The sequence below is a fragment of the Symphodus melops genome (genome assembly GCF_947650265.1).
Source record: "Symphodus melops genome assembly, contig: scaffold_124, whole genome shotgun sequence".
NCBI lineage: Eukaryota > Metazoa > Chordata > Actinopteri > Labriformes > Labridae > Symphodus > Symphodus melops.
In genome coordinates, this window is record NW_027636563.1 from 48,551 (window position 1) to 61,051 (window position 12,501).

Here is a 12,501-nt window from a genome sequence, read left to right on the forward strand (position 1 = left end):
CAGATTAAAAGTCTTCGTGGACAGATTAAAAGTCTTCATGCACAGATTAAAAGTCTTCGTGGACAGATTAAAAGTCTTTGTGCACAGATTAAAAGTCTTCGTGGACAGATTAAAAGTCTTTGTGCACAGATTAAAAGTCTTTGTGGACAGATTAAAAGTCTCCGGTCACAGATTAAAAGTCTCCGGTCACAGATGAAAAGTCTTCGTGGAAAGATTAAAAGTCTTTGTGCACAGATTAAAAGTCTTCATGCACAGATTAAAAGTCTTTGTGCACAGATTAAAAGTCTTCGTGGACAGATTAAAAGTCTTTGTGCACAGATTAAAAGTCTCCGTGCACAGATTAAAAGTCTTCGTGGACAGATTAAAAGTCTCCGTGCACAGATTAAAAGTCTTCGTGCACAGATTAAAAGTCTCCGGTCACAGATTAAAAGTCTTCATGCACAGATTAAAAGTCTTTGTGCACAGATTAAAAGTCTTCATGCACAGATTAAAAGTCTCTGTGCACGGATTAAAAGTCTCCGTGCACAGATTAAAAGTCTTCGTGGACAGATTAAAAGTCTTTGTGCACAGATTAAAAGTCTTCATGCACAGATTAAAAGTCTTCGTGGACAGATTAAAAGTCTCCGTGCACAGATTAAAAGTCTTCGTGGACAGATTAAAAGTCTCCGTGCACAGATAAAAAGTCTTCGTGCACAGATTAAAAGTCTCCGGTCACAGATTAAAAGTCTTCGTGCACAGATTAAAAGTCTTTGTGCACAGATTAAAAGTCTTCATGCACAGATTAAAAGTCTTTGTGCACAGATTAAAAGTCTTCGTGGACAGATTAAAAGTCTTCTTGGACAGATTAAAAGTCTTCGTGGACAGATTAAAAGTCTTCATGCACAGATTAAAAGTCTTCTTGGACAGATTAAAAGTCTTTGTGCACAGATTAAAAGTCTTCGTGGACAGATTAAAAGTCTTCGTGGACAGATTAAAAGTCTACGTGCACAGATTAAAAGTCTTCGTGGACAGATTAAAAGTCTCCGTGCACAGATTAAAAGTCTTCGTGGACAGATTAAAAGTCTCCGGTCACAGATTAAAAGTCTTTGTGGACAGATTAAAAATCTTTGTGCACAGATTAAAAGTCTTCATGCACAGATTAAAAGTCTTTGTGCACAGATTAAAAGTCTTCATGCACAGATTAAAAGTCTTCGTGGACAGATTAAAAGTCTTCGTGGACAGATTAAAAGTCTTCATGCACAGATTAAAAGTCTTCGTGGACAGATTAAAAGTCTTTGTGCACAGATTAAAAGTCTTCGTGGACAGATTAAAAGTCTTTGTGCACAGATTAAAAGTCTTTGTGGACAGATTAAAAGTCTCCGGTCACAGATTAAAAGTCTCCGGTCACAGATGAAAAGTCTTCGTGGAAAGATTAAAAGTCTTTGTGCACAGATTAAAAGTCTTCATGCACAGATTAAAAGTCTTTGTGCACAGATTAAAAGTCTTCGTGGACAGATTAAAAGTCTTTGTGCACAGATTAAAAGTCTTTGTGGACAGATTAAAAGTCTCCGTGCACAGATTAAAAGTCTTTGTGCACAGATTAAAAGTCTTTGTGGACAGATTAAAAGTCTCCGTGCACAGATTAAAAGTCTTCGTGGACAGATTAAAAGTCTCCGTGCACAGATTAAAAGTCTTCGTGCACAGATTAAAAGTCTCCGGTCACAGATTAAAAGTCTTCATGCACAGATTAAAAGTCTTTGTGCACAGATTAAAAGTCTTCATGCACAGATTAAAAGTCTCTGTGCACGGATTAAAAGTCTCCGTGCACAGATTAAAAGTCTTCGTGGACAGATTAAAAGTCTTTGTGCACAGATTAAAAGTCTTCATGCACAGATTAAAAGTCTTCGTGGACAGATTAAAAGTCTCCGTGCACAGATTAAAAGTCTTCGTGGACAGATTAAAAGTCTCCGTGCACAGATAAAAAGTCTTCGTGCACAGATTAAAAGTCTTTGTGCACAGATTAAAAGTCTTCATGCACAGATTAAAAGTCTTTGTGCACAGATTAAAAGTCTTCGTGGACAGATTAAAAGTCTTCTTGGACAGATTAAAAGTCTTCGTGGACAGATTAAAAGTCTTCATGCACAGATTAAAAGTCTTCTTGGACAGATTAAAAGTCTTCATGCACAGATTAAATGTCTTTGTGCACAGATTAAAAGTCTCCGGTCACAGATTAAAAGTCTTTGTGCACAGATTAAAAGTTTTCGTGGACAGATTAAAAGTCTTCGTGCACAGATTAAAAATCTCCGGTCACAGATTAAAAGTCTTTGTGGACAGATTAAAAGTCTCTGGTCACAGATTAAAAGTCTTCGTGCACAGATTAAAAGTTTTCGTGGACAGATTAAAAGTCTTCGTGCACAGATTAAAAATCTCCGGTCACAGATTAAAAGTCTTCGTGGACAGATTAACAGTCTCTGGTCACAGATTAAAAGTCTTCGTGCACAGATTAAAAGTCTTCGTGGACAGATTAAAAGTCTTCGTGCACAGATTAAAAGTCTTCGTGCACAGATTAAAAGTCTTGGTGGACAGATTAAAAGTCTTTGTGGACAGATTAAAAGTCTTCGTGGACAGATTAAAAGTCTTCGTGCACAGATTAAAAGTCTTTGTGGACAGATTAAAAGTCTACGTGCACAGATTAAAACTCTACGTGCACAGATTAAAAGTCTTCGTGCACAGATTAAAAGTCTTTGTGGACAGATTAAAAGTCTTCGTGGACAGATTAAAAGTCTTCGTGGACAGATTAAAAGTCTTCGTGCACAGATTAAAAGTCTTTGTGGACAGATTAAAAGTCTTCGTGGACAGATTAAGTCTTCTTGGACAGATTAAAAGTCTTCGTGCACAGATTAAAAGTCTTCGTGGACAGATCAAAAGTCTCCGTGCACAGATTAAAAGTCTCCGGTCACAGATTAAAAGTCTTCGTGGACAGATTAAAAGTCTTCGTGGACAGATTAAAAGTCTTCTTGGACAGATTAAAAGTCTTCGTGGACAGATTAAAAGTCTTCATGCACAGATTAAAAGTCTCCGGTCACAGATTAAAAGTCTTTGTGGACAGATTAAAAGTCTACGTGCACAGATTAAAAGTCTTTGTGCACAGATTAAAAGTCTTCGTGGACAGATTAAAAGTCTCCGTGCACAGATAAAAAGTCTTCGTGCACAGATTAAAAGTCTCCGGTCACAGATTAAAAGTCTTCGTGCACAGATTAAAAGTCTTTGTGCACAGATTAAAAGTCTTCATGCACAGATTAAAAGTCTTTGTGCACAGATTAAAAGTCTTCGTGGACAGATTAAAAGTCTTCTTGGACAGATTAAAAGTCTTCGTGGACAGATTAAAAGTCTTCATGCACAGATTAAAAGTCTTCTTGGACAGATTAAAAGTCTTTGTGCACAGATTAAAAGTCTTCGTGGACAGATTAAAAGTCTTCGTGGACAGATTAAAAGTCTACGTGCACAGATTAAAAGTCTTCGTGGACAGATTAAAAGTCTCCGTGCACAGATTAAAAGTCTTCGTGGACAGATTAAAAGTCTCCGGTCACAGATTAAAAGTCTTTGTGGACAGATTAAAAATCTTTGTGCACAGATTAAAAGTCTTCATGCACAGATTAAAAGTCTTTGTGCACAGATTAAAAATCTTCATGCACAGATTAAAAGTCTTCGTGGACAGATTAAAAGTCTTCGTGGACAGATTAAAAGTCTTCATGCACAGATTAAAAGTCTTCGTGGACAGATTAAAAGTCTTTGTGCACAGATTAAAAGTCTTCGTGGACAGATTAAAAGTCTTTGTGCACAGATTAAAAGTCTTTGTGGACAGATTAAAAGTCTCCGGTCACAGATTAAAAGTCTCCGGTCACAGATGAAAAGTCTTCGTGGAAAGATTAAAAGTCTTTGTGCACAGATTAAAAGTCTTCATGCACAGATTAAAAGTCTTTGTGCACAGATTAAAAGTCTTCGTGGACAGATTAAAAGTCTTTGTGCACAGATTAAAAGTCTTTGTGGACAGATTAAAAGTCTCCGTGCACAGATTAAAAGTCTTTGTGCACAGATTAAAAGTCTTTGTGGACAGATTAAAAGTCTCCGTGCACAGATTAAAAGTCTTCGTGGACAGATTAAAAGTCTCCGTGCACAGATTAAAAGTCTTCGTGCACAGATTAAAAGTCTCCGGTCACAGATTAAAAGTCTTCATGCACAGATTAAAAGTCTTTGTGCACAGATTAAAAGTCTTCATGCACAGATTAAAAGTCTCTGTGCACGGATTAAAAGTCTCCGTGCACAGATTAAAAGTCTTCGTGGACAGATTAAAAGTCTTTGTGCACAGATTAAAAGTCTTCATGCACAGATTAAAAGTCTTCGTGGACAGATTAAAAGTCTCCGTGCACAGATTAAAAGTCTTCGTGGACAGATTAAAAGTCTCCGTGCACAGATAAAAAGTCTTCGTGCACAGATTAAAAGTCTCCGGTCACAGATTAAAAGTCTTCGTGCACAGATTAAAAGTCTTTGTGCACAGATTAAAAGTCTTCATGCACAGATTAAAAGTCTTCGTGGACAGATTAAAAGTCTTCTTGGACAGATTAAAAGTCTTCGTGGACAGATTAAAAGTCTTCATGCACAGATTAAAAGTCTTCTTGGACAGATTAAAAGTCTTCATGCACAGATTAAAAGTCTTTGTGCACAGATTAAAAGTCTCCGGTCACAGATTAAAAGTCTTTGTGCACAGATTAAAAGTTTTCGTGGACAGATTAAAAGTCTTCGTGCACAGATTAAAAATCTCCGGTCACAGATTAAAAGTCTTTGTGGACAGATTAAAAGTCTCTGGTCACAGATTAAAAGTCTTCGTGCACAGATTAAAAGTTTTCGTGGACAGATTAAAAGTCTTCGTGCACAGATTAAAAATCTCCGGTCACAGATTAAAAGTCTTCGTGGACAGATTAACAGTCTCTGGTCACAGATTAAAAGTCTTCGTGCACAGATTAAAAGTCTTCGTGGACAGATTAAAAGTCTTCGTGGACAGATTAAAAGTCTTCGTGCACAGATTAAAAGTCTTCGTGCACAGATTAAAAGTCTTGGTGGACAGATTAAAAGTCTTTGTGGACAGATTAAAAGTCTTCGTGGACAGATTAAAAGTCTTCGTGGACAGATTAAAAGTCTTCGTGCACAGATTAAAAGTCTTTGTGGACAGATTAAAAGTCTACGTGCACAGATTAAAACTCTACGTGCACAGATTAAAAGTCTTCGTGCACAGATTAAAAGTCTTTGTGGACAGATTAAAAGTCTTCGTGGACAGATTAAAAGTCTTCGTGGACAGATTAAAAGTCTTCGTGCACAGATTAAAAGTCTTTGTGGACAGATTAAAAGTCTTCGTGGACAGATTAAGTCTTCTTGGACAGATTAAAAGTCTTCGTGCACAGATTAAAAGTCTTCGTGGACAGATCAAAAGTCTCCGTGCACAGATTAAAAGTCTCCGGTCACAGATTAAAAGTCTTCGTGGACAGATTAAAAGTCTTCGTGGACAGATTAAAAGTCTTCTTGGACAGATTAAAAGTCTTCGTGGACAGATTAAAAGTCTTCATGCACAGATTAAAAGTCTCCGGTCACAGATTAAAAGTCTTTGTGGACAGATTAAAAGTCTACGTGCACAGATTAAAAGTCCCACTCCCACACACAGATAAACAATCCAAGATGTAACAGGAAGTGTGTGTGCCCTGCTGACCTTTAGGTGTAATGTTACTGAGAATAGAAATGTGGTGTGTGTGCGTGCATGTTTTTCCATGTACAGTTATGTGTGTGTGTGTGTGTGTGTGTGTTTGTGTGTGTGTGTGTGTGTGTGTTATCAGAAAATCTTTGCATCAAAATAAACCTCCTGCATGTGTTCACAGTGTCTCTCTGTTTTCTTGTGTGTGTTGGAATTTGACACCCGCAGACAAGCAACTGCAGCTGAGTGTCACTCATAAACGCACACACACACACACACACACACACACACACACACACACACACACACACTGCACTCATGTGCACACACTGTGAGTGAATGACAGCAGCAGCAGGGCTGTGAGGCGATCGCTCTCTAATCCCACACAGGTTTCAGTGTGCTCATAACTTTGGGGCGTACGGAAGAAGACGACCATGTCGGCAATAAAAGTGATTAAATATCTGCTGTTCTCCATCAACTTGATCTTTTTCCTCGCCGCTCTCATCGTCTTCGGCTTGTCTGTGAATGCCAGGATCCAAAGGGTGAACTACCACATCACCAACGACACTCTCCACGCCGTTGACCTCCTGATAGTTATTTCTGTAGTGACTCTGTTCATTTCCTTCCTCGGCTGTTATGGAGCCGTCACAGAAAGCCGCTGCCTGCTGATCCTGTTCTTTGTGGGTCTGCTTGTGATGTTCCTCATGGTGTTGGTTGTAGTCGTGTTGGCGGCCGTTGCGAGAAGTCCTGCTTTCTTAGACGAGCTGAAAGAGGAAATGAAGCAGCTTCTCCCGCTGAGCAAACAGCCGGAGGACATCCAGGAAGAGTTTCAGGAGATGGAGAGAAACAGCTTCTGCTGTGGCGTGTTCAGTGGGTATGTGGACTGGGGAGATTCGGATGTGGTGCCAGACTCGTGTACCTGCAGGGACACGACCAGGAAGTGTGAGGCAGTGGATGGACATGACTTCTACTCCACACCGTGTTGGCCCTATATCGTGACGATGGTGGACTTTGTGGTGGTGACAGTCATGACCATTGCGTGTGTGCTCGCTGCGCTGATGATTCTTGGGATGGTTTTGTCTTTCATACTGATTTGTAAGAGCTAATGAGAAGAAACGATCAGATCATCATGGTTGTTCATGAACACTTTTTAAACACTGACAAACATTGAACATCAGAGAGAGGGAATGGGACGCAGGAAAGACTTGAACCCGGCCCGTCCGCCTCCAGGGATACAGCTTCTGTACATGGTTAGCCCTCACTAACCACCCAGTGTCCAAAGTGTCCAAACTGATTTACAGTTACACAAAATAAAGCCAGATGTGTCCAACGGTCAACTGTTGGTCTTTTACTCACATCTTTTATATTTCTTTCATGGTCTTCTGACTTACTAACCCTAACCCTGATGGTAGAGGCTGCTGCAGAGTAAAGAGTCCATCAGTATGAACTCATCCATTCAGACACATTCACACACTGATGGTAGAGGCTGCTGCAGAGTAAAGAGTCCATCAGTATGAACTCATCCATTCAGACACATTCACACACTGATGGTAGAGGCTGCTGCAGAGTAAAGAGTCCATCAGTATGAACTCATCCATTCACACACTGATGGTAGAGGCTGCTGCAGAGTAAAGAGTCCATCAGTATGAACTCATCCATTCACACACTGATGGTAGAGGCTGCTGCAGAGTAAAGAGTCCATCAGTATGAACTCATCCATTCATACACATTCACACACTGATGGTAGAGGCTGCTGCAGAGTAAAGAGTCCATCAGTATGAACTCATCCATTCATACACACTCACACACTGATGGTAGAGGCTGCTGCAGAGTAAAGAGTCCATCAGTATGAACTCATCCATTCACCTGACAGTGTCGGCGAATGTCTCTCGCCTTCTTCATAGTGTCTCACTGACAGCGTGGGCCGGGTCAGCCGGTAACCACAGTGACTCTACCATACATTCAGGGGATCACAGAACCTTTACAGCGCATCATGATAACACAATAAAACAACTCCTGCTACACCCCAAAGACAAAATCCAAGAGGAAAACAAGTGCAATGTCACCATGCAACTCGTGCAATAACACATACATCAGAGAAACAGGAAGACCGTTTCACACAAGGAAAAAAGAACGCCAGAAGGAATGTGAAAAGGAAACGGCACTACAGGAAAATCTCAAATCAGCAATATCTGACCTCTGCAAAAGAAACGTCCACGTCATGGACTGGGACAAAAATCCTCGGGACAGAAGACAACAAATACAAACGCTGGATTAGATGGATGGATGGATGGATGGATGGATGGATGGATGGATGGATGGATAGATAGATAGATAGATAGATAGATAGATAGATAGATAGATAGATAGATAGATAGATAGATAGATAGATAGATAGATAGATAGATTGATTGATTGATTGATTGATTGATTGATTGATTGATTGATTGATTGATTGATTGATTGATAGATAGATAGATAGATAGATAGATAGATAGATAGATAGATAGATAGATAGATAGATAGATAGATAGATAGATAGATAGATAGATAGATAGATAGATACTTTATTGATCCCGAGGGCGTCCTGCAGACATTTAACATCCCCCTGACATGTGATAAATTCCATGCTGAGGGGCATGAGAGGCTCCATGATGAACATCATGGGAGAAAGCATGTTACAAACAAGCAGCGTGTTCTTTGATCTGGTGTGATGTGGCGTGGTTAGACTTGGCGTTATTATTCTAAGGTCAACGCCAGGCGTGAAAGTCTCAGCAGGTGGGTGAACGCGGCGTCTGTGTTTGACAAGAAGATCCTCTCCATCAATAATATAGGAGCAGCAATGATCACGCCGCAGCACAATGACACTGCACTTACACTTTAGCCTGAACATGGCGTTCAATAATTTACAGCAAAGGGAAGCTTCACCCCAGCAGTGAAAAGAAGCACAAACAAGCCCTGAAAAAAATTGACAAAAAATTACGACAGCAACCTCCATTTTCAAATCCTCGTTCAATATAAAATCTGGAAAATTTTATTAGATTTTTAAATATCCGGATGGTCCACAAAATAATACACAAAGCTGAAAAACTTCTGCTCAATAACCACCGGCAGAACTACAAGGTCCACCACTAGGGGGGAGTGTAGAGTCCCCAGGAGAGGATCTGCTTTTGGGTCAGTCTCATACAACAGTACCCTCCATGAACTAAAAGTACAGAAAGACTTTCATCTGTCATCAATGACACATTAAGAAATAGATAACCAATCATGCTCTCATTGATTTTATTTTCCTGCATGTGTTTCCTCTAAATATTCAGTATTTTAACTTTAACAAAGCAAACATTTTAAATGTAGCCTTTGTGTGGAGTCTTCACATACGTGTGTTGTGATATAATGTGAATTCCTATGTTTTATTGTGTATTCTGTGTTGACCTGTCTGCATGCAGACTGAAGATGGAAATTAGCAAACTGCTATAATCTGGTACGAAGCGTCTTTTCTCTCTGAGATTAATGTTGTTTTTGGTCTCTGACAACTAAACTGATAAACTAAAATAAACTAAGGCCGAGTCAGCACCAACACCTTCCCTTCTGATTCACTTCAGCTAATGGAGATCACTCTGTGAGGTCTGTCTCTCGCTCTCTCACACTTTCTCTCTCTCTCTTCCTCTCTCTCGTCCAATCAAACAGAGACATGCTAATTGGCTGTTTCCTATCTGAAGGCTGCTGTGTGAACTCACGCTGTAAAGACGTACACACTTCTAATCAGATGACCTTGACCCGCTGATAAAGTTACATGAAAACATGTGAGCGGGGCGCTCTGTGGACACCGAGAGAGACGCCATCCTGTTGTAAGTTATTGAAATGATTGTTCGAAGGAGGAGGAGTTACAGATTGTTGCTTTAATAAAACAAACATGGTGACTGTTCCTTTACCAATACGAATGAAGAGAAGAAACTTCCTGATGAAGGAGAATCCATCATGTGAGAAACATTCAGAGCTCGATGACAGAAACAGTATTTCTCCATCTCTTTTTGAACACAGACATCGGAGTCTTTAATAAGTGAACTCCTCTCGCCATCATTCGTCTAGCTCTTTAAGTAGCGCCCGCCCTGCCGCTGTTCCCCAAGTGTCAGCTGTGATTTACCGCACCATTACAGGAGCCAGGTATAAAACATGGCGCTGATAACAAATGCATGGAAAATAAAAATCTGCAGGTGTTTGCACTGCTGGCTGTGTGCTTCTGCAGATGAGTCCACCGGATCATTTCTCTTCTTTGACAACGCCAGAAATCTCTCTCTGTCGTTGTATATACATCTCTCCTTTTCTTTTTCTTTTTTTTAAAGTTTTATTTTTTGCCTTTATTTGAGAGGAAGGACAGTGGATAGAGTTGGAAAGGGGGAGAGAGAGCGGGGAGAGACATGCGGGAAATAGGCACACAGGCCGGACGCGAACCCGGGCCGCCCGCGAACCCGGGCCGCCCGCTCGCGAGGACTGAGCCTCAATACATGGGGTCGCGCGCACTGCCGCTGCTCCACCGGCGACCCCACACATCTCTCCTTTTCAAACTCAATCCTTCACTCTCTCTCCTAACTCCCAAAACTCCCATCATTGTTTGATTAAGATGAAGAAGAGTCTAAACTGAATACTGCATGGACGCTGCATGGACGCTGCATGGACACTGCATGGACGCTGCATGGACGCTGCATGGACGCTGCATGGATGCTGCATGGACGCTGCATGGACGCTGCATGGACGCTGCATGGACGCTGCATGGGCGCTGCATGGACACTGCATGGACGCTGCATGGACGCTGCATGGACGCTGCATGGACACTGCATGGACACTGCATGGACGCTGCATGGACGCTGCATGGATGCTGCATGGACGCTGCATGGACACTGCATGGACGAAGCATGGACACTGCATGGACGCTGCATGGACGAAGCATGGACACTGCATGGACGAAGCATGGACGAAGCATGGACACTGCATGGACAAAGCATGGACACTGCATGGACACTGCATGGACACTGCATGGACGAAGCATGGACACTGCATGGACACTGCATGGACGAAGCATGGACACTGCATGGACACTGCATGGACACTGCATGGACGCTGCATGGACGAAGCATGGACGCTGCATGGACGAAGCATGGACGAAGCATGGACGAAGCATGGACACTGCATGGACTCAGCATAGACGCAGCATGGACACTGCATGGACGAAGCATGGATGCTGCATGGATGAAGCATGGACGAAGCATGGACACTGCATGGACGAAGCATGGATGCTGCATGGACGAAGCATGGACGAAGCATGGACACTGCATGGACGCTGCATGGACTCAGCATAGACGCAGCATGGATGCTGCATGGACGCTGCATGGACGAAGCATGGACGAAGCATGGACGCAGCATGGACGCTGCATGGACGAAGCATGGATGCTGCATGGACGCTGCATGGACGAAGCATGGACGAAGCATGGACACAGCATGGACTCAGCATAGACGCAGCATGGACGAAGCATGGACGAAGCATGGACGAAGCATGGACACTGCATGGACGCTGCATGGACGAAGCATGGACGCTGCATGGACACTGCATGGACAAAGCATGGACACTGCATGGACGAAGCATGGACGAAGCATGGACACTGCATGGACACTGCATGGACGAAGCATGGACGAAGCATGGACACTGCATGGACAAAGCATGGACACTGCATGGACGAAGCATGGACACTGCATGGACGAAGCATGGACGCTGCATGGACGCTGCATGGACATGTTCATAACTTTTATGGACAGAATTTCTAGGTGCAACCAGGGGCCGGAGGGGGTCCAGTTCTGGGACCACAGGATCTTGTCTCTGCAGATGATGTGGTCTTGTTGGCTCCATCAAACCCGGACCTCCAGCGCGCATTGGGGTGGTTGCTGAGTGTTAAGCAGCTGCTGAGTGTTAAGCAGCTGGGATGAGGATCAGCACCTCTAAATCTGAGGCCGTGGTTCTCGACCAGAAAAAGGTGGTTTGCCCTCTTCAGGTCGGTGGGGAGTCCTTGCCCCAGGTGGAGGAGTTTAAGTATCTCGGGGTCTTGTTCACGAGTGGGGGGAAGATGGAGCGTGAGATCGACAGACGGATCGGTGCGGCGTCTGCAGTCATGCGGTCGCTGTATCGGTCCGTCGTGGTGAAGAAGGAGCTAAGCCGAAAGGCGAAGCTCTCGATTTACCGGTCGATCTTCGTTCCTACCCTCACCTATGGTCATGAGCTTTGGGTCAGGACCGAAAGAACGAGATCTCGGATACAAGCGGCTGAAATGGGCTTCCTCCGTAGGGTGGCTGGGCGCACCCTTAGAGATAGGGGGAGGAGCTCGGTCACCAGGGAGGAGCTCGGAGTAGAGCCGTTACTCCTTCACATCGAGAGGAGTCAGCTGAGGTGGTTCGGGCATCTGGTCCCTAGGGAGGTGTTCTGGGTATGTCCCTCTGGGAGGAGGCCTCGGGGGTCGACCCAGGACACGCTGGAGAGACACTGAGTGCGTTTACATGGACTTGAGTATCCGGTTATGATTGGGGTTTTAAATATCCCGTTTTTGTATTTTTGCGTGTAATTGCGTGTGTTTTTGCGGATACTGCAGTATCAACGAGAGCGTCTTATTCTGGAGAGAGGAATAACTTTTATGTTTCACTAATAAAACATAAAATATAATTGAAGCTGGGCTATAATATAGAGCATTCGGGCAAAATAAATACGACCCGATCCGGCACGCATCCTGGTGAGA

The 12,501-nt window shown here is 42.8% G+C and overlaps 1 protein-coding gene across 1 annotated transcript; it reads left to right on the top strand.

Annotated features, from left to right (window-relative positions):
• Window positions 1–6,156: 6,156 nt before the first annotated feature.
• Window positions 6,157–6,828, top strand: LOC306819364 (tetraspanin-8-like; the record flags this gene model as incomplete). Its single annotated transcript, XM_079373150.1, has 1 exon — window positions 6,157–6,828. The coding sequence occupies one exon, from the start codon at window positions 6,157–6,159 to the stop codon at window positions 6,826–6,828; it is 672 nt and encodes a 223-aa protein (XP_079229276.1).
• Window positions 6,829–12,501: the final 5,673 nt, after the last annotated feature.